Raw genomic sequence first — 22,347 nt, 5'->3', positions numbered from 1 at the left:
CTGCACTGCAATGTTTGGTTCAGACGCCTGATGGCGCTGGCTAAGGCTCATTGTCTGCGTTGGGCTCAAGCTGCAGCTCCTCTCAGTCTGATGGTGCTTGACTGGGCTCTAGATTGGGAGTGGGGCTGCTGTTGTCATTGATGACGTCAACTGTAAGAGGCAAATCACAGGACACCAGCACCCACTCTACGTATTTGGCGAAGCTCCCTCGAGGGCCTTCTGCGCTTTGATAGGCCAGCTGCGCTTTGGTGGCAGTGTTGACGATGGTATGCAGGAAGCTGCAGGGGCAGTCGTCTGGGAACAATGTAGCTAATATGAGGCTGAGGAATACCTCGATGGAGCAGTCCTTCTGCTCAAGGCATAACAGTTTGACTGCTGCCAAGTGGTCCATGGTGCAGAAAGGAACAAAACACATGAAGCCAAAACAACAAAGCTTCAAAACACATGTCACTTATCTAATCTTGGATGGGTCTTCTGTCACGCTGTGGTTGTGAAACACACACAATGACGAGGATGAGAATCAAATGGCAGTCTTTAATAATCAGAACATGGTAAATCCAAATACGAGCAAGCAACACCTTAGCACATACGAGACTCAACAGTGAAACTCAAGCAAAATAGGACTTAAGTAGTGGTGATAATGAGATAATTGTTTATTGCATAGCTGAAACTAATGAGTATCCATGACAACAAACTAACTAAGGGAAAACGGTACTGACTGAAAACTAAAGTCCATGTGGTGTGAGTGTGTGAACCTAAAATATTTCAACTCAAGTCAATATTTTTTGTCTAATTATTTACTGATGTGGCAAGTAGCCTTGTAATAAGCGGGATAATGCACATCCAGCCAAGCCTGTTGTCATCATACACAATTATAGTCAGAATATGAGTCTAATACTGCTCCATTGGGCTGTGATTATGAAAGTGTGTTTCAACCAAACCAGGAAAGACCTCAATTGGATAGTCCTACAACCAATCAGAGCAACGGAGCGATGCATAGTCATCAACAGAACTCAACTGCACGCACACTGGAAGAAGTAGAAGAGGCAGATGAGTGCAAACCATCTTTGCCGGTGTTGTATAAGAATTTAAGGATACACGGAGTACTTACCAACACGATCATCATTTTTGAGAGAAATAGTAAAGGTGAATGCATATACGAACAAGTTCTCCGTTTAGGATTAGAACGAATTCAACCCAAGCGTTCTTTAGTGATGTGGATGATGCCGTTACTGTTTATCATCGGTCCATCATCGTATAAAGCCCGCCCTGACAATTTCATTGGTCCGAACAGCTCCTGTTCGGGGATAGTTGCTCCACAACAGATCAAGTCCAGACCGAATTTCCTGAAGTCAAATGTTGTGGGTGGGGCTAAATTCGGCTGGCATCCAGGCTACATCCAGCAAGTTGTTATTGCAGAATCAGTTCTGCGATAGCAACTGGGTGGATGTACATTATCCCTTAATATAATATAATATAATATATAATAATAATATAATAATAATATAATATAATAATAAATAATTGAAACATTACCCTAGTTGTCCTTAAGGATTTAAGAGCTTAATTAGTTTGTCTATTTAATTACTATATTTAAATGTTTTACCTAAACTCTGGCATGCATGTGCAAGCTGCACCTTCAATTAGTATTTTGTTATAACACACTTATTTAATCAAGGAGTTGTTGTAATCTTCCCCCAACACAGCCTTGCTGCTGACAGTAGCCATCTCAAGGGAACAGGTGATAATGCCGAGTAATAAGAATTAAGAGCCCACTAATCAGTCGGCCACAGGATAAGACTATTAATCTTGCAGAGGGTTTGCTGAGCCTCTGATGCACCAGGTTTAGCTAACAGACTAAAACAACTCCAATGTTTTGATGAAGGGCCAATCAGAGCAGCCATGAAGTAGCTTCCACAAATTAGAAGATGTCAACTGTGGCTTCTGAGAACAGATGAATATTCGATAACTGTCCCTGCAATGATGAACATGATGTAGGAGATATAACCTCTAATTTAAGATCTGGAATGTCTGCTCACCTTCTAATGGACCAGAAATGCAATTCAACATATATTTTATATAATGTTACTGCTAACAAGTCCACTTCAGCAAATCTAAGGCTTTTAGAATACACTACTGTTCAAAAGTTTGGGGTTGGATAGATCTGGTTTGAAATAAGTGGTTATGTTCACCATGCAAAGCTACATTTACTTGATCAAAAATACAGTAAAACAGTACTATTGTGGAATACTATTACCATTTAAAATAACTGTTTTCTATTTTAATATATTTTAAAATGTAATTTATATCTGTGATGGCAAAGTGGCATACCTCCAATCTTCAGTCACATGATCCTCCAGAAATCATTCTAATATGCTGATCTGGTGCTCAACTAGCGTTTTTTATTGTTATCAACGTTGAAAATAGCTGTGCTGCTTAATATTTTTGTTGAAACCGTGACAGATATTTTCACGATTCTTTCATGAATAAGTTCAAAAGAACAGAGTTTATTTTGAAATGTATCCTTGCTGAAATAATAATAATATTTATAATTATTATAATAATTATTAATATTAATTATTATTATTAATTATTATTATTAAATAAAATACTGACCCCAAACTTTTGACGTGTAGTGTTTTCATTGCCAGATTATTCATGTATTGACTAAATATTTTTTTATTTTCCTGCAAGCTCATTAATTTATTGTTCATAGACTCATAATACAAAGAAATAGTAATAATTAGTCTGTTGACAGGTCAGTTATATAGCAACAGAAAATACACAGAACTTCACATATTTAGAAATTCAATCATATTACATGACAAAATACACTCACCTGGATTATTAGTAACACCATACTAATACTGTGTTTGACCCCCTTTCGCCTTCAGAACTGCCTTAATTCTACGTGGCATTGATTCAACAAGGTGCTGAAAGCATTCTTTAGAAATGTTGGCCCATATTGATAGGATAGCATCTTGCAGTTGATGGAGATTTGTGGGATCCACATCCAGGGCACGAAGCTCCCGTTCCACCACATCCCAAAGATGCTCTATTGGGTTGAGATCTGGTGACTGTGGGAGCCATTTTAGTACAGTGAACTCATTGTCATGTTCAAGAAACCAATTTGAAATGATTCGAGCTTTGTGACATGGTGCATTATCCTGCTGGAAGTAGCCATCAGAGGATGGGTACATGGTGGTCATAAAGGGATGGACATGGTCAGAAACAATGCTCAGGTAGGGCGTGGCATTTAAACGATGCCCAATTGGCACTAAGGGGCCTAAAGTGTGCCAAGAAAACATCCTCCACACCATTACACCACCCCCACCAGCCTGCACAGTGGTAACAAGGCATGATGGATCCATGTTCTCATTCTGTTTACGCCAAATTCTGACTCTACCATCTGAATGTCTCATCAGAAATCGAGACTCATCAGACCAGGCAACATTTTTCCAGTCTTCAACTGTCCAATTTTGGTAAGCGCGTGCAAATTGTAGTCTCTTTTTCCTATTTGTAGTGGAGATGAGTGGTACCCGTTGGGGTCTTCTGCTGTTGTAGCCCATCCGCCTCAAGGTTGTGCGTGTTGTGGCTTCACAATTTTTTTTTCTGCATACCTCGGTTGTAACGAGTGATTATTTCAGTCAAAGTTGCTCTTCTATCAGCTTGAATCAGTCGGCCCATTCTCCTCTGACCTCTAGCATCAACAAGGCATTTTCGCCCACAGGACTGCCGTATACTGGATGTTTTTCCCTTTTCACACCATTCTTTGTAAACCCTAGAAATGGTTGTGCGTGAAAATCCCAGTAACTGATCAGATTGTGAAATACTCAGACTGGCCCGTCTGGCACCAACAACCATGCCACGCTCAAAATTGCTTAAATCACCTTTCTTTCCCATTCTGACATTCAGTTTGGAGTTATAAATGCATTGAAGCAACTGCCATGTGATTGGTTGATTAGATCATTGCATTAATGAGAAATTGAACAGGTGTTCTTAATAATCCTTTAGGTGAGTGTATATGTGGAAGAAATTTGTATTAGCCTAATATATTATGTTTTATTAATATGCTTTTAATATTCACATGATACATATGGTGTCACATGCTACATATGCTACACTCTGGTGATAATATAATAATTTTTTATCCAAATATGATATATATTGTTACTTTATATAATTCTGTGTTGTAAATTAAATTTCCCATTCCTGCCCAATAAACGGTTTAAGTTCTTTACATGTTCGATTTCTGCACTGATTAAAACATAATTGTTTTATAAAAACCATACCATACCAGAATAACAGAGTTGGGAAAAATTCAGAACAAATAATAATAAAAATAATAATAATAGCATCTCTTCCAATTCACGAGTTGGATTTTGAATTGAATACACCCACAGGAAATTGAATTGGAATGACAGAAGAGGAAATTACTACTTTCTCCGATTCTAAGAAATTCAACATACAAAATGCATTCTGTGTGGTTATTCTGATAATATACAGTAGTACTACTGGTTTAGAAAGTGGGTCATGATCAAAACGTACAGGCCTCAATTCAATTACAACTAACCTGTAGATCTTGTATCTTGTGGAAAATCCGTGACGATTCCTCTCCACAAATTCAGTGTACTCTTGTGAGTGGTGAAAGGGGCCCTTGTCAGAGAGAAGCCAATCCAGGGGGCCTGCAGGGCCTTCTTCAGCTAAACTGACAGAGCTTGTCAGCCAGCAGCGGAGGCTGAAAGTCAGCAGCAGCAGCTCCCATAGAGCCATGGGGGAGCAGCACAAGCCTTCAGCAGCACAGGCTCTGGTGCAAGACCACACTCCACCACCCGGCACTGAAGATCAGCATGGCTTCGGTCCCACAAACGCTCACCTAAACACACACAGCAGACATAATCACACAGAAAGGACAAAGATACATTAATAAACACTTAGTCACCTTCACCTCCACTCAGAAAAACTCACCAAAACAACTGTTCATTTAAGTGAAAAATGCACACACAAACACACACAGAGAGAGACATAGAGAGGCAATTAGCTGGAAATTCTGTTTCCTTGAGGCCACAAAAACTATTTAGGACTCTGGAGAGATCTTGTCAACATAGACAGGGGAGAAAAGTATGATGATTCTTTGTGGGAATAATCTACTAATTGTCTGTAAGTGAGAAGTGTAATGTATTCACATAAAAATGTTCTCTGCATGGTAATGAGTGCTTTAGTACTTCAGAGGAACAAAGTATCACCAAATTAACAATAAAAGAATGTAAGTGAAATAATAAGATCCTTCTGTGCACATGCTTCCAATTTTAGCATCCGCTGTGCAACTGTGCTGGTATTTGAAATGGAGAAGTTCTCCATAAAAATATGTTACTGCTTATATTAATCCAAATTATTTGTAGCTCTCCACAAGCTTTTTACTTCAAGTGCAAACTGTATAAAAAGGCAATAGCACTAGTTACAGTTTAAATGCAGCCACTGTAATTCAGTCCCATGGTAAACAGATGCCATGAGAACATTTTCGACATCTCTTTCAGTAGTTAGTTCTCAGTGTCTCCTGCAGTCCCGCCCCTTGTTCTAACCCTGTTATTATTTCCATATTTCCACCAAGTGCTGTCAATCATTCTTCACGGCTGTGACCAAACCAGATGTTGAAAAAAAGTCTCATTACTGTATTCTGATGGCAGTCTGTCAAGTCATGTGTGCCATGTGACCATATGTGTGGGCGACTTTCAAAAACCATCATACTTATATGTAACAGTGTGAAAAGAGATGCAAAATACAGACCCTAAATATAAAACATGCAATATAAATGCACCACACTGACTTGTGCATCAGTGCTTAGTATAACCTCTAATTACTGTGAAATCAAAACAGAAGCGCTGTTATGCTTACATTTATTGCAGTGCAGATAGTGATGAGATAAAATGTATATAGCTGTTGGTCAGCATATCAATTAATGAAATATTTTCAAGCTTAACATTTCAAGTCATAATCATAAGATGTCCACCTTTGGCATTTATTCCTATGGGAGGTCGTTCTTGGGTGATGCATCTACACCCTTATTTCCAACACAACTATATAATGTATGTTGCATGCTGACACGCACATTCATAACGGTGTGAATACAGCCCTGATCCAGGCTACAATGCTTTCTGCTGTGATTACAGCAGATTTAAAAGCAAGGCTTTTGCTGCATGACATCTAATTCTTCAACGCAGACATCCGTACTTCTCCATGCATATTGATGAGGAAGTCTCTGTGGAACACAGTAACCACTCAGTAGGGATCCTACAATGCGCTGCGCTTCAGCGCCACAGTGCACCACCAAAAAAAGGGCCTTTCAAATGCCGCAATCTCCACATTTCCATCAGCTATTCTTTTGACTTGCTATTTTTCTGCCTTGAGTAACAAGCGCTTTGCTTTTGTGTAAAATCACTGTTTACATTTCTCCCAAGAGCAAACCATTGTTGTGTTGTGTTCTAGTTCTTTTTTTTTTTTTTTTGGATGGTAGCTCAGCTTGGAAGGTGGCAACATGAAAAAAGTGACGATTAAAAGGCATATAATGTAAGTCAAAAGGGCAGAGCAAAGCTTTGAGGTAGATGGGGCTTCTGGCTCATGCTCTCTTCTGAACATAATGTTGAGATATGTTGAGACAAAGACGTGAGGAAAGGAAGCGATCGAAAATAAATGTCTGTGATATCACCGGTAGGTTTCTGAAGAGCATTTTTGAAGCCCAAAAGTAGGCGGAGCCGGCTGTCGTCATCTTGGCAGCCCCTCACTCCCGGATAACCAAAAATGAGCATGGCGGTATGTGGGTGGACTAGCAGACAGCAGACAAACGGCAGAAGCGGCAATCCACCTGTCACTGAAGTGGCCACACCCAGAACTTTAAGGCTTAATATAATTTAAATGGATGAGTTATTAAAAAAGAAAATCACCCCCTCACAGTTTCGATAAAGGGCAAAATTAGCTATATAGACCAAAATCCATTTTGTACCAGTCTGTAAACATATTTTGTTATGCTGTAAAGATGGGCATTTTAACATGGGGGATAAATAGAATTGACTCCCTTTTGGAGCCTGTCTCTAGCGGCCATTCGATGAATTGCACTTCCGTGTTAGCTTCAAGAGTGAGACTATGGGCCCTATCTTGCACCCAGCGCAATTGACTTTGTACACCGACGCATGTGTCATTCCTATTTTGCACCCGCGCAAAGCGCGCTTTTCCCTCCACAGAAGCACGTCGCTAAACTAGTGAATGAACTTGCGCTACCTGGGCGGTTCAGCGCAAAAAAGGAGGCGTGTTCCGGCGCAAACAATCCCTGGTGCTATTTTGCTGTTCCATTAAACAATTGCGCCACTGACCAGAAAAAACCTAGTCTAAAGTCAGTGGCGCGTTGCGCGTTGTTCATTATGCTATTTTAAGGGCGCATGCTTGACCATAATGTATAGCGTGCACAACGCGCATACACTTTGCTCATGTAATCTACACAGATGCAACAGTTATTTTTGCAAATCATAAATTGTTACACTAAAAAAATATTAACACATGAGATGACGGAAATCATTGTGGTGTGCCACGAAGATGTGAAAAAATAGGCATAAATCTAGCTTACAAATTATTCAGGCTAATTGTAATAATTAAGGATAAGACCTGTTTGCCCAATAGTGGCAACTTCTGGCAAGATATATATGTATATAAGGACATCTAACAAATTGGTTTGTCCGTCAAGAACCAGGAACAAAAATCGACTGAAAAACTGAAAAAACTGAAAGACTGAAAAAAAAAAGACTGTGAAATCACCTTTACCATAATGTACAACATTACAACTTCACTTCTCTGTCTTTCACTGCTCTTACAAGAACATCAGTCTCCTCGGCTGTGAACCGCTCCTGGCGTGCGCCTGGTAAATACGCCATAATAATAGCAATCCATAATGGAACTTGCGCACCTGCTTTTAAAGGGAATGTTGGATGACGCTCGGATTGGTTTATTCACGTTACGCCCAAACCACACCTATGAATAATGAAGCTACTTCAGACCAACCCATTTTAGATTTGCGCCGGGCGCAAGAGCCATTTATCCCGCCGGGAAAATAGCAACAGCGCCGAGACCCGCCCACAAAGTTACTTGCGCTTCGCGTTTTGACACTTGCGTTTCAGATCGTTAAAATAGGGCCCTATGAGACTAAAGTCAGAATTATGAGAAAGTTTCCCATTATTACAAGAAAGTTTCTCATTATGAGATATTAAGTCATAATTACGAGAAAGTTTCTCATTATTACGAGAAAGTTTCTCGTTATTATGAGATATTAAGTCATAATTACGAGAACGTTTTTCATTATTACGAGAAAGTTTCTCTTTATTATGAGAAACTAAGTCATTATTACGGGAATGTTTCTCATCATATTGAGAAAGTTTCTCATTATTATGAGAAACTAAGTCATTATTATGAGAAACTTTCTCAATATGAGATACTAAGTCATAATTATGAGAAAGTTTATTTAAAAAGTTAATTATAATTTTTTACTCAACTGTGGAGGAAACAGGCTTCCAAACATTTAATTGAGCAACTTGTAGTTACTTTATTAAAGAGCAGGGTTGTGGTCTATTTCACTCTCCAGTTCTTTGAGATCAAACCTGCAACCTTAAATCAACTGATATTTACCTGCATGCTATCTTCATACACCAACGTGTAAACATGTATTAACTGAGGGCACTGTTCATTTCAAAGCAGTCTGCTGCTATAATCACATTATCTCCCCCACCCAGTGCAGTAACAGGATTTTGGTCATTATCTGCAATAATAATATCAGGTATGTGTCATTCCCTTTTTACAGGAGCATCATCAGACAATATCTGTGGTTACAAAAACAATACACTTCATCAAATGCTGTTAAACCGATCCACCCTGAAAGAGAAGCCGATGTATACCACAAATAATACATCTAGCCTGAGAGAGAAATTTATTTTTTTATCATCAACTGCGGACGCATGAAAAGCACCAATGGTGCCACTTAAATATAATTGAACAGCAAACTGGCTTGAAATATCCTCAGGCTGGTATGAAATGTCATAAAAGTGACAATTCTGCTGGTTCCTACACAACGTTATGTTGATTAAACCACAGCTTTCTATAAAAGAGGCACTGAAACAATATGTCCTAGGAAAAGCGCTTTCACAAATAAAACTGTTTTGACTTGACTTTACTTGACAAGTGTGACGTGTGGAGGGAATGAAAGAACATTGATGTTTAAAATGTGTGGGATGAACAGAGAAATAAATGATGGGGGAGAAAGTGTAAACACATAAATGAGGATAATTAAGAAATGAAATAAGTATCTGCATGCGTCAAATTAAGTAAAGGTCTGGTGGGAGAGAACATCAAAACATTAGCTAGTTTTCTGAGGAATGAAGAGAAAATAATTATTTAGAGGTATGTTGGATTAGTTTGTGTTGCCACTGTAGAACTCATAAAAATGTGTTTTAATGTGCCCTTTATAGAGAGAAAATTATGTATACAGTTTTGCACGATCATCTTAGCCTTGCTACATGACATGGCAATTTTTCATTTAAACTAGATGTTGCAAGAGTATTTGTATCATAACCTGCAGGGCCAGCAATACAAACATTGGTATTGTAATTTGTCATGTAAATGGTGAATGTGACAAGGTCCTGAGTATTCACCTAGAGGGACGAATCATTTTAAAACTACAGCCATGCCTAGTAATAAGAGAGAAACAGACTAGACAAAATAGCTGTCTGAATGACAAAAAGCCAATCTGTTTTAAACAGTATAGCATTTTGCTCAAGCACATTGAGTCATATTCATTAAGCAGCGGTGAAACTCAGTCATTTTTAGATTATATTCATAATGTGATTGTGGACAGATTATAAATAAATAACGGACTAAAACCAAAGAGATAATACAAAGAATATCCATTTAGCAAGAGTTTTTTTTCTTTTCTTTTATGTATTGAAAATGCTATTTCCTTCCCTTTGTTGTCTACAATGAAGATGAACATCCCTGCAAGGTCGCTAAAATAAGAATCAGAATGAAATGACTAGGTGTTCAGAACTAGCTGAATAAACGTCTTTCACAATTTCTTAGAATGTGCATTTAACAGTGAGGAATTTTGTCAAATTCTACAGGGACTGACCTATATTGCCATGTTTCCTTGCGTTATGCTGTGGAGATCACAATTAATACCTATGAACTGAATTTTCTACTACTTCAAACTTAGTTTGAACCCCACTTAGATCATGATTAGTCATGCATCTCACAGGACATTGTGAACTTTTTATCTTTGTTTCAAGTTTTGTTTCTCCAGACCTAGTTTCACAAGTTCAACGAAAGGCCTAAGTAAGCTTGTTCAAAACAATTGTATTAGTATCAAACTGATATTAAAGGAAAATGCCAGTAAAGCTTCATTGAAAGTTTGATTACCATAAATAAAAAAAAATCTACTTGTCTTTCCTTTTCTTCAAAAAAGGGCAAACATCTGAATTTCAATGCGTTTACTTTAAATGGATGTGAATGGGGCCGATCCATAAACGTTTCAAAAGTAACAAGGTAGGGTAGGCAATGTTTTTCCATACCTCCTGCACACGCAAACATGTTCCATGAGGCTGCAGAGTTATACCCTCTCACCCAGCACCACAAACAAAAACAGCCTTTTACCTTTTACAGTTCCTCCTGAACCAAAACAACGAGCTTATTCTCTAAATTACCATAATTAAGAGATGGCAACCCGTGGCGTTCTACCAGGATCTGTTCATGTCCTCGGACTCAGAATTATGTGTTTCCATGGCAACACTATCAACGGCGAAATTAATCTACAGCAGTCAGGTGGAACAAGTCAGAGCTCTAAGTTGTTTATGTCCATTAATATTGTAATGTAATGTGCTTTGAGACATGAGGTAATTAAACACTGTCTCGTGACGCTTTGCAGTTTCTGCTCTGGCTGTGTGCATTCGTGTGTTTTGGAGAAGAGGTAGTTTTGGAGATGCTCTGAAGGGAGGGAGGGATCTTATGCTTTCATAGCTAGCTTGCTATTGCTAGCCAATCCAAATTTGCCTACCCTATCTTTCAGCAAATAAAAATTAAAGTAAAAATTGCTTTTTGTGTAAAGTTTTTACAATTGCAACACAACACCATAAACCCAATAAATGATTAACAAACTTAAATTACAACCAGTGTTAGGAGGGTTACTTTGGAAATGTAATAGGTTACAGATTACAAGTTACCCTATTTAAAATGTAATAAGTAGTGTAACCAGGGTTTGACATTAACTTTTTTGCTCACCAGCACCTGTGGCTAGTGGTTTTCCAAAGTTACTAGCCCCTCAGCATTTTCACTGGCCACAATTTTGCTATTTTGAAATTACATTTTATAAGATTAAAGTTGACTTTGGCATGCTTAAATTACTTGATTTTGAGTCGTTTTACTTGATTTAGAAGATTTAAAACCCTTTCAAACTTTCAAATGCAGAGTGACCACCCTAATCAAGACTACATTGTATATCAGCTGGTATGTGCAGGTGGGCAAGGGGTGGGCAAAATGAGCATAGGCTAATATGAGAAATTTGATATGCTATGAGTTATTTTTGTTAGGCTATATAAAAGAACAAAGGGAAGTATTACTGAAATAGTTTTGAAAGGATGAGATGTTGAGATTTGGGATTTCATAAACTTGAGATCTTAATGGCATTTGAGTCAATCATGTTCAGAGGATAGATTCAAGTGTGCACTTTGGACTCAGGGCATCTGTGCAGTTCTTTCATTTACAACCTGTGCGATTGCAATGAGCTTTGGCTGTCTCTGCTGGAAGCATGCAAATGAAGCTACATTCTCTGAGATATTTCCTGCTCTACATCTGTGTCTGCAGGGTGGATGGAGGGTTGTCTGGCTGTTTGCAAAAGTGTGCATCTTGGGTGAGAGTTGATTACAGGGTTGTAGTACAATTTTTACAGTAGGATCCCACTATTTGTAATTCTAGTTCTTTCAGGCTTGACTTGAAGTCATCCCTGAAACCACATTCAAAGTCTGCAACAGGAACCGATAAACCTCACATCCTCCTCTCTCCGCTGACTAATGAGCTTTTACTCTTAATTAGCTATGTTATTCTCTAACCCATGACAATCAACAGTGTATTTTATTGTTTGCCTGAGGGTAAAAGGTTGCTTAGCGAAATAATGTGGCTGGAAGTCATAATTATTTATCCGTGTTTCGTTTGAGAAAAAAAGGATGTGTACAAAGAGATTTGTGGTGTGTAATGTATCAAAGAGAATATCTCAGGCAATAAAAGAAATATGAAATACTAGCTTAGATCAGTTCATGGAACCAGAAGGGGGAAAGGGAATGACAGCCATTGTGTTGAGTGTTAAATGCAAATCAAATATTCCCTCTAATCTTGCTGTCACGATGAGAAATGGACCTCTGGGAGCAGACAAGCCATGAAACTAAAATAATTGTCAGATTCTAGATGAAACGCTGAACATCAGACAAAATAATAACAAATTGTTTTGAATGTCCAGGTATATTTTAGCCTACTGCCGATAACATACAACTGACCTTGTGTGTCCATATGCAAAAACACAAACAAACTTGACCCATAATGCACTTGAGCAAATGGATATCTCATATGCTATCTTGTTGCATCCTACAGGTCCATAAATGACAATCTTATTAATACGCATGTCTTTGCACATTACTCAGAGCATTACTCAAAAGGACAATAGAGGACCCAAAGTATTGTGGAAAACACAAAGAGATAAAGAAAAACAAGAATGAAAAAGAAAGAATGCATTTTGCATTGTTTGCTCACCAACACTCTGGAAGCCACATTTAATATCAAATGTCCCTGAGAGTATAATGTCTCCATGGACATGGCACACATTTTAATATGAGGGTTTGAAAACACTCAGTTCATGTCTCTAGGGTGCAATAATTGGTATTTTTTTTATATGAGAAGACTAATACAAATCTATATTAATAAGGCCTTTGATCTTTTAGGAAGCATGAACAAAAAGGTAGCCATTCTTTTGATCGTGAATATACTAATCATGTTTGGATGATCCAAGATGTAATAGGCTATAACCTATGTTTTTTAATGAGTGGTCCAGTTTAAATATCTATTGCTAATCAGGTCAGGACATGTATGCAAAGAGTAAAGGTGTCTAGTAAATCAGTTAACTATTAAACAGAGGGGTACATTCCATTCAAATGTACAAATAAATCCCAACAAAGAATTGATTACAGGTTAGAAATAAACTTCACAGTAATAATTCACAGAGCAGTGGTAATGTACAGCGCTGATTTAATTGCTGCTTTAATTATTGCCTTTCTGATCGTAAAGTTGTTACTTTTACATTTTTATTTGGCCACATAAGGCTCAGTGCAATACAGGGGCAATTAATCTTAGAAAACAACCCATGGTCTTCTTTTCTCAATTCAGCCAGACATACTGTCTCCTCTTCAAACAAAGGCCATTATGAAAACAAAAGCCCTCCCAAAGCACTTTACATTTAAACTTAAAGCCATATATAAACTAAAACATTTATAGATATCTGTAGGATTTAATGATCTGAATGTGGCATACATAAAGTTTAGAGTTACAATTTGCACATCTGACACAATGTCCTAACCATATACGTCCACATTGAAAGTAAAAATGCTGTGCAATGCACTCTAATCCCAGCCAATTGCAACCAAAGAAATTGTATGATAGATGACCTGTCCCTTTGCTTGACGCTTACCACTGGTTAGGACAGAAACACAAATTTATGAATGGGAATGCTTGTTGCTTTATTCTATCACTTTTGGTTAGGACACAATGTGACGCTGAGGTTTAAAAGATACATAGTTTTGTAAAAATCTACGTGTCAAGAAATTCCCGATGACAGCTGAAACCTTTTAGCAGCATTGCTTTCTTGCATATCTCTTATTGCTTGTCATTTTGTACACGCATCAGTGTTTTTGTTTGCCAAGTTGAAAGGTGTCATGTCACATCTTTACCTTCTTTTCAACTGCATACTCCCGAGGGTCTCTTTGTTTTCAAGCTCTAATCAAGGAGCCAATGTTCGTGCGCCTGTCTTTTCACACGTTTGTCTCGTAAAAATCTCTGCATCAGGATGGATTCGGTGATCCTCCTCATTATCATAAAATAATGAGCTACGGCTCGCCATCATAAAGCTTCGATCCTGTTCGGGCCTGTCTGCTTGCTGCATGTTCAACCAATCAGTCGTTGCTGTGAAATTTCTGATGTGCTGGAATTGCTGCAGAAGGGCCTTCATGCATGAGTCATTCATTAATTTGAGGACTTGTTAGGGAGCCACTTTACCTGCAGACAGCCATTTGAAGAAAAAAAGCCCCATTGAGGCATATTTACAAGACTAGGAAAGGTTTCACCAGCTCTCTTGGGCTCTCATCCATGGCTATATCGCACATCAGTGTAGGATGAATGAGCCATTGAGCTAGCACACCACCGGATGCTGATGTTTGCGCTTATTTGTGTAATTGTCTGTGTGTGTGTACGCTAAAAGGTCTTTTTTTGTCTTTTATGTGGCCGCCAAAAGCTCTAAATGGTGTTTTTGGAAAATGGCAAAAACTGTGCCAGCAGATAACAATGATGAGAGACAGCTGGGATACAAAGGCACACACACACTTAGTTAGAGCCTTGACACAGGGAAATGTGAAAGCAGCATTCAGATAGTCAGTGTTGTGGTACCAGTGACTGTTTTGTAAAGACATCCACTGTGCAAGGGTAACAGCCCTCCGCAGTAACTGATACATAAGGTTCGTGAGCCTCAATGAACCACAAATGTATTTTCCAAATGTGCAGTTACAAGATATACTGTCTGACCCAAATAATAATACATTTAAAAAAAGACTCAAGAATGCAATTCTCCTTGGTGCCACTAGTGGCAATGCAATTAGACAGTTAAGTTAAGTTGGGTTTGGTGTTGAATAATCTTACAGTTTTATTTGTATGCATAGTAAGTGCACACTTTAAAGGCATACTTCACCAAAAAATAAATAAATAATTCTGTCATCATTTACTCAGCCTCGTGTCATTCTAAACCCCAGTATCACTTCCTTTATTCTGTGGAACATAAAAGAAGATATTTTGAGAATTTGCTTTTTTTATCCTTACTATTGATGTCAGTGGTCACCAAATTTGTTTGTTTACCAACATTTTTTTAAAATATCTTCCTTTGTGTTCTGCAGAAGGAAGAAACTCATTGGAATTACATGAGGGCAAGTAAATGATGATGGAATTTTCATTTTTGGTTGAACTATCCACTTAAGAGCAGAGCACTAAACGTTTGTTATGCAGACTCTATCAGAAAAATGCTTAACAGCATGTCTGTTGTGGATAATTTAGAGTCATGTAACACTACTCTGCCAAAATCATTGGCTTTTTCTGCACACAGTGCACACACAGTGCTTTCAACTGTATTGTACACTACATATTTCTTCATCAGAACCCTCACAGCTGTCATGTAAGGAGCATTTTACTCCTTCACATTATGCTACTGGATTTTGCTATAATTAAATATTTACTTTGTCATTTAATTTTAAAGCAATTCCAACTTTGCAAGTAAGCTATATGCTGTTTTAATAACATATGGTGCAGTTGATAATGACACCAATTTTAGCAATATATTCGCAGCTGCTTCAGTAGGCAAACTTGTATGTATGATTTTATAGATTTTCCATGAGCATACAGCTTTGTAGGGTATTTGATTTTCACACATTGACTTTGTCCTACATTGTAATTGTTTATGAAAAATGGTTCATGGGTATTATGCATTACTGGCAGCTACAGAATCAAGACTCATTAGTGTGTAAACTATGAATTATAAAAAAGAGCCCTAATAACATTTAACCTGCATAACAGGTGAAATGCCAAAAAAACAAAATATATATATAAAAAATAATCAGTATTGTTGTCTTCTTTCCAGGAAAATATCTAAATACCCCCAAAATAAGACATATTACAAAGTGAATATTTACAAAATACTAAGACTTGTTTTCATATAATGTAGGCTATATTGAATTAAAATGTCTTTCTTCAAGCATACATGACAAAACATGCCTATAACATGAAGAAGAAAAAAATAAGATATAGGTATATTCTTTGAAATAAATGTATCTTGTTTGAGAAAGTTTATAAATATATAAAATAACTATTAAAAATGATTTCAGCAGTATTGCATAAATACCAACTTGTGTGTGATTTGAGAGAGAGAGAGAGAGAGAGAGAGAGAGAGAGAGAGAGAGAGAGAGAGAGAGAGAGAGAGAGAGAGAGAGAGAGAGAGAGAGAGAGAGAGAGAGAGAGTCTGTGTATCAAGCACCATGGCATAAATACATGAACGGTCATGAGGGATCACAGTTGTAACTCGTGTAAGGAGCAGTGTAGTTTTGATGAGCTGCTGTATGCTCATCATTCATGGGAACGATCATGTGACGATCAGGTAGCATTTGTTCAAAGTTGTCCCGCTGCAGTATGAGGCAACGATTATATTTGCAGTGCATAGTCAACTGGCAACAATTTAAACCATGTCGACACAACCAGCAATTAAAATAATAATAATAATAATAATACAACTCACCACAACGCAGGTCAGTGTTAAAACTTCATCCGAACAGGTCCCATTCTTCGTTGAATCGTTTATTTTTTATTTATTTTTTATTTTTCTATATGTGAGTATTTAACGTGAATCAGCGTAAAACCCAAAGAAGTAATGGAAACTGTTTGGCAAAAATGGACGAAAGGTCGCTCGGGCAGCACCTAAATATTTAAATCGGTGCTACTTCACTATAGTCCAACTTCGGTAACAAATCGTTCCCATTATAAAACGAAGGTAAGGTTATCCGTGTAGTGCTCTGAATTGTTCCTTGAAGAAGAAATAACCGCATTTAGTCGAACAATGTCGAATATAAATCCACAAGCAGCACAGACAGTTAGAAACAGACCGCAGCTATAAAGCGCGTGGTTCAGTTTAACATCCACCAACGGACTGCGACACTGGTTTCTCAGTCTCTTTTGGAAGTGCCTGTGGATATTCCTCTATAAAGTCATTCCTTTCACATAGCTCTGCTTGACCCTCCTACTCTCTGCATCGTTGTCCGTGTGTATGTGTGTGTGTGTGTGTGTGTGTGTGTGTGAGAGAGAGAGAGACGGAGCCAAATTTCAATGGATAGACGCTGGCAGACGCGAGCGCGCGCCCTCTCTCACACAAGTCACATGCTTAAAACACAAGTAGCCCTCTGTAATGGCTTTTCGGAGGACATACATAAAACCCGGGACGAGGGTGGAATGATAAGCAGACTATGTTACCAAATCTATATATCCCTGTAAGTGCTTAAAATGCTTTCCTTTTTTCTTCTTCTTCGTTTTCATAATTTTCCGCATAAGTTTAAAATTAGCTACTAATAATAAAGCCTTCTGCTTATGTCCACTGGGTCAGCATGTCAGAACCCCATGTTATCTATTTGTGCAGGCAGTGTTAGGGTGTTTCTACCTCTTCACCTTTTCTGAATTATTAATAGAATAGAATAATTCGATATGTTATTCAAACAGTATAAAATCGAATGCACTGATGTTGTGGTAAAGTACAGCTAAAAAGTTTTCACCCGTGGATGTCGTTGCCATAAAAAATGCTGTGACAATGTTACAAGCATTATGACATTTTGGTGACTGTACTATATTTTATAGTCATAGTCATTAAATCATATAGTGTAATGCTAATTTAACAACCAATTTGAGCTAATAAAATGTGTTTGTTTTTGTAAAATTTACTTTTATAACACAACTGTCCAATATAAAGCCAACGTTCATTAAAGTTTGCCTCTCCAGCAAATGTAGTTACTATATTAAACAGAGCACATTGTTTTTTACACAAAATGCCATCAGGTAAACATTAATTAAATTTAATAACATGCAGCCTAAAACATTCCAATGTACTGTTTGTGCAGTTGATGAAAAAAAAATTATGAAGATGATGATGATGATGATGATGATGATGATGATTCACAAAGGGAATTATTGGAATGCATATTACCTTATATATTCTAAGTAGAAAAAAAATTATAGTATTTTATTGTAATAGTGTATCGCATTGCATTGATTCAAATTGAATATATTTTATCTAAAGTAGGCTGTCATACTTTTTTACTTCTAAAAACTTTTTTGGACAAAAAAATATTTTACAGTAGAAAAATAAGTAAGTAAAAAAATTGTCTTTTAAAATGTATTATTTGCTGTATGTGGCAAGGTAACAGACAGCCAAGGTCTTTGCTGTAACATTTACTTTGCATTTTTCAAAATCTTTTTACAGAGTGGCATTTAAATTTATCACCTGATTCATTTTAGGTTTTTCTGAAATGTTAGCCACATGTGTGGGTGCTGAAGTCTATCCCTGGCCCAAAGCCCCTGTATATCTTTGCAGTAGGAGTGATTCAGACTGAAGAGGGAGCTAATAAAAATCATACTTCTGATTTCAGTCCGTTGTATCAATTTCCAAATCTATATAAATCAGAAAAAGACAAGAGACATTCAAGCAACAGGAGTTCTCTACAACCATGCTTTGATGTGTAGCCGATAGGATTTCAGACCGGGAATAGCTTCTTTTTCATTGGTGTTAAAGTATTGGTTAAAGCCAATGCTGACTCCAATCAAAATGGCTCTCTAACCATGAACAAATGCAGCACAAATCCATTACAGAGGTTGGCAAAGTGAGATTGTTTGTCTTCTGGCAATCTGCTGGAACACGCATCAGTCCTGTGTGTGTTATCAGGGAGCTGATTGTGATGGATTAGATACATGGGCAATGTCCAGAGTGGACATTCTCTGAACGCAACGCTGTGTTGGAACTGTCCGTGGTGCTGAACTGCCACAGAGCCATTGGATTGCACACAGCAACGTTTGCCATAGTCATTCATTGTATTGTGTATAGGTGTATTTAATAATTAATCAAAAGTACTATATCTACTGACCCAATAATTGATTATGCATGTCCAGTACACAAAAACATGTGGACATCAAGGATTAGAGCCATAGCTCTTGGGAAGGCATGTAACAGATGGCATGTTGTATATCTGCCAATCCATCATTTGAAGGCCTCTTAATTGTCTTTTTTACATTTCAAGTGTAATCAAGTGCAAATGGCTTATCAGTGTTTAAACTATAGTACCAACTATGATCTATCCTAATGTGCAAATTAATAAAACAGTGTCAGGAGTGGCTGAAATATGTCTACTTGGCAGAGTCTCAGTAAAACCAGTGGATATGCACTTAAGTTTGTTGGCATTTTAAAACCTAACTTGGCTTGATTTGTTGTTATATTAAAAATGTCTTGGTTACTGATGTAACCTCCATTCCCTGGGGGTGTCACAACTCCGATACTTCAGAAAAGTGGAATTTGCATACCACTCCCCCGTCAAATGAGAATAAAAGGGGCGGCATCCACTCATTCAGGTTTGTGCTGAGGTGCTGAGAATGTGTCCCGGCCATTTCAGCGGGTAGTTCATCGCTGGGGCAGGAGGGACACAACGTCTCATTCCTTCCATCCGGAAACAAAGGTTATGTCATAACCCATACATTCCCATACATCTGTCAGTCTCTCCAACCTTGTGTCAACGTACTGACACTAGGATTCCCTATGGAAAACACCACATCTTACCTGCTCGTACCTGACAACACACAGGAAGAAACTGTCTCCACCCGGAGTTGTAGGATCTGGCGAAGGTATAAGGTGTCGCCCAGGCCTTGTGTACATCAATCTGAGTGGAGTGACCGCAGCCGAGGCTGTCATATAACCCAGGAGCCTCTGAAACTGTTTCAGTGGGACAGCTGTTTTCCCCCCTGAATGCCTTCAGGAAATTCAACACTGACTGTGTGCGTTTGTTCGTGATACGCACTGTCATAGCAACTGAGTCCAACTCTGTCCTGAGAAAAGAGACTGGGAAGAGCTTGCTCTTTTCCTGGTTGACCTGAAGCTCCAATCGGCTGAGGTGTCTGAGCACCAGATCCCTGTGCATACCAAATAAATCTCAAGAGTAAGCTAGAATCAGCCAGTCGTCAAGATAATTGAGAATGCGGATGCCCACTTCCCTTAGCGGGGCAAAGGCAGCCTCTATGCCTTTTGTGAAGATGTGAGGAGACAGGAACAGCCTGAACAGGAGGACCTTGTACTGATATGCCTGACCCTTAAAGGTCCCGTTTTTCGTGTTTTTTTGAAGCTTTGATTGTGTTTACAGTGTGCAATATAACATGTGTTCATGTTTCGCGTGTAAAAAAACACAGTATTTTTCACACAATTTACTTATCTGTATACCGCTGTTTTCACTGTCCTCAAAACGGCTTGAAAGTTTTCCCTGTTCTATGAAGTCCCTCCTTCAGAAACACGTAACTAGTTCTGATTGTGCCAGCAGTTCCCGTGTTGTGATTCGACAGCAGCTTAGCGCACGCAGAGCGCACGTTACCGGAAAGGTCACGCCTCTCACCATAACGGGGATACATGCGCTCAATGATCTCTAAGGACAGCGTCCCTGGGAAAGCCAAACAAAGGTGACTTGACTCCGGGATGAAAATAACAGCGTCTCGACAACATGGCGACAAACAAACTATACAAACGCAACCAAACGCAACACTTCCTCTTATCCACGCGGGAGCAACAAGACCACGCCCCCTTTTTCGCATACTCTTGTGGGCGGAGGTTAGTCGACAAACTGCTCTACTGACATAATTAAAGCAGGATGTACCAGGATGTAGTCCTAACCGGCCGTTCGCTGTAGGCTTTGAAAGGGAACTTCTGTTAAATAAAATATCTCGCTTGGCATTGAACTTTGAGCTTTATAATTTTACAGGTATTATATATGCTCTAACAGCAACATTACACACTAACTAAAGTTTGAAAAATGGGATCACGAAGAACAGGACCTTTAAAGGCAAACCGAAGACATGGCCTGTGTCAAAACATTTGAGATATTAAATGACTTAATGTCTATTGCCACAAACCTGTTGGTGAACACATGTCAAAATGCACTTCTGCAATAACATTTTGAAAGGGAGCCGATTCAGGACCCCCAGATCTATGATTGGTCTTAACCGGTAAGATGAAGTAAGGGCTGTAGAAACCCTTCTTTATCTTGGCTGGAGGGACAGGCTCTATTGCGTCATTCACCAATCGGACCACAATTTCTGCATGCAGGACAGGGGCTTTGCCTGCCACCAAGGTAAAGAGAATGCCATCGAACCTGGGCGGGCACCTGGTGAACTGAATCTACTGAATCCACCATATTCAGGCTGCAAGCTATGTGACCAAGGGAGTGCGGAAGCTGTTCTTTCTTTGAAAATGTGGGTACCGGTGCCACCATGGACAGTTGCAAGACAAAAACAAAAGGGAACCAAAGATTTTCCGCATTGCTGCATTCACCACCTTCTGGTAAAAAGCAACTCGCCCGTCACTCGTCTCAGGGACACTTTGAAGAAACCTTCTTGGGGTTTTGGTGGTTGCCTGACAAGTGGGTTGCGTCCCTTTCTTGCGGGTAGCTCAAGCTGGGGAGGCAGCCACATGCGGATGCCCTCGGTGACGAGCAGACAATGAGCAAGAAGTCTGCAGCCTGGTGCCACCGTGCCAAGGCAGGATGTGTTTGAATGCCTTGGTCTGTTTCTTTACTGCCGAGAACTGCTGGGCAAAGTCTGTGACAGTGTCGCGAGATGGTGGTGCTGATAAAGTCGACTCTGGTCTATTTTCCTAATCTCAGCAAGGTTCAGCCAGGGATGGTGTTCCTAGACCATTAATGAAGTCAGTCGCTGAATACAGTTTCTGTACTAATTCTGACTCAGAACTACACTTGTGCAGCTCTTTGAGTGCCTTCGCCTGATGAACCTGCAGGGTGGCCTTTCCAGCAGCACTGTAAGCCTTTGCCGTCAAAGACAATGTGAACGTACAGGCTCTGGACAGGAGCCTAGGATAATTCTGCTAAGTTCCGGAATTTTGTGGGCATAAATGCATTGCAAATGCACGCTCCATCCGAGGAACCTCTGTGTACCCCCTGGCCGCCCCACTGTCGAGGGTAGTGATGGCGGAAGAGCTTGTGAAGCAGGAATGGGCAGTAAAAGGTGCCTTCCATGACTTTGTGAGCTCCTCATGGCCTTCCAAGAAGAAAGGCACTGGGCCGGGAATGCGGCTGTAAGTCACACTCCAAGCTCCGATACCAATCATCCAACCGAGAGTGCTCAGGACAGGGATTTCAGTTCGATGCAAGCAGGGCTGCCAACTCAGATTCATACTCGTTCTGGGCCACCGCACCGCAGAGTCTTCCACATTAGAAG

The 22,347-nt window shown here is 39.1% G+C and overlaps 1 protein-coding gene across 1 annotated transcript in view; it reads right to left on the bottom strand.

The window, feature by feature from the left end:
* The window catches only part of brinp3a.2 (bone morphogenetic protein/retinoic acid inducible neural-specific 3a, tandem duplicate 2), a 48,711-nt gene extending 31,458 nt beyond the window's left edge, over window positions 1-17,253 (bottom strand). The window contains exons 1-2 of the mRNA XM_079841673.1: window positions 16,619-17,253; window positions 4,574-4,876 (exon numbers count right to left, since the gene is read on the bottom strand). Of these exons, the coding sequence (XP_079697799.1) occupies window positions 4,574-4,773 (200 nt within the window). The 5' untranslated portion in view covers window positions 4,774-4,876; window positions 16,619-17,253. The remainder of the gene's footprint in view (window positions 1-4,573; window positions 4,877-16,618) is intronic.
* Window positions 17,254-22,347: the final 5,094 nt, after the last annotated feature.

This window comes from Gobio gobio (genome assembly GCF_949357685.1).
Source record: "Gobio gobio genome assembly, chromosome: 17".
NCBI classification, from domain to species: Eukaryota; Metazoa; Chordata; class Actinopteri; order Cypriniformes; family Gobionidae; genus Gobio; species Gobio gobio.
Note: the sequence above shows the minus strand (reverse complement) of the source record. Positions and strands in the feature narration are given on the sequence as shown.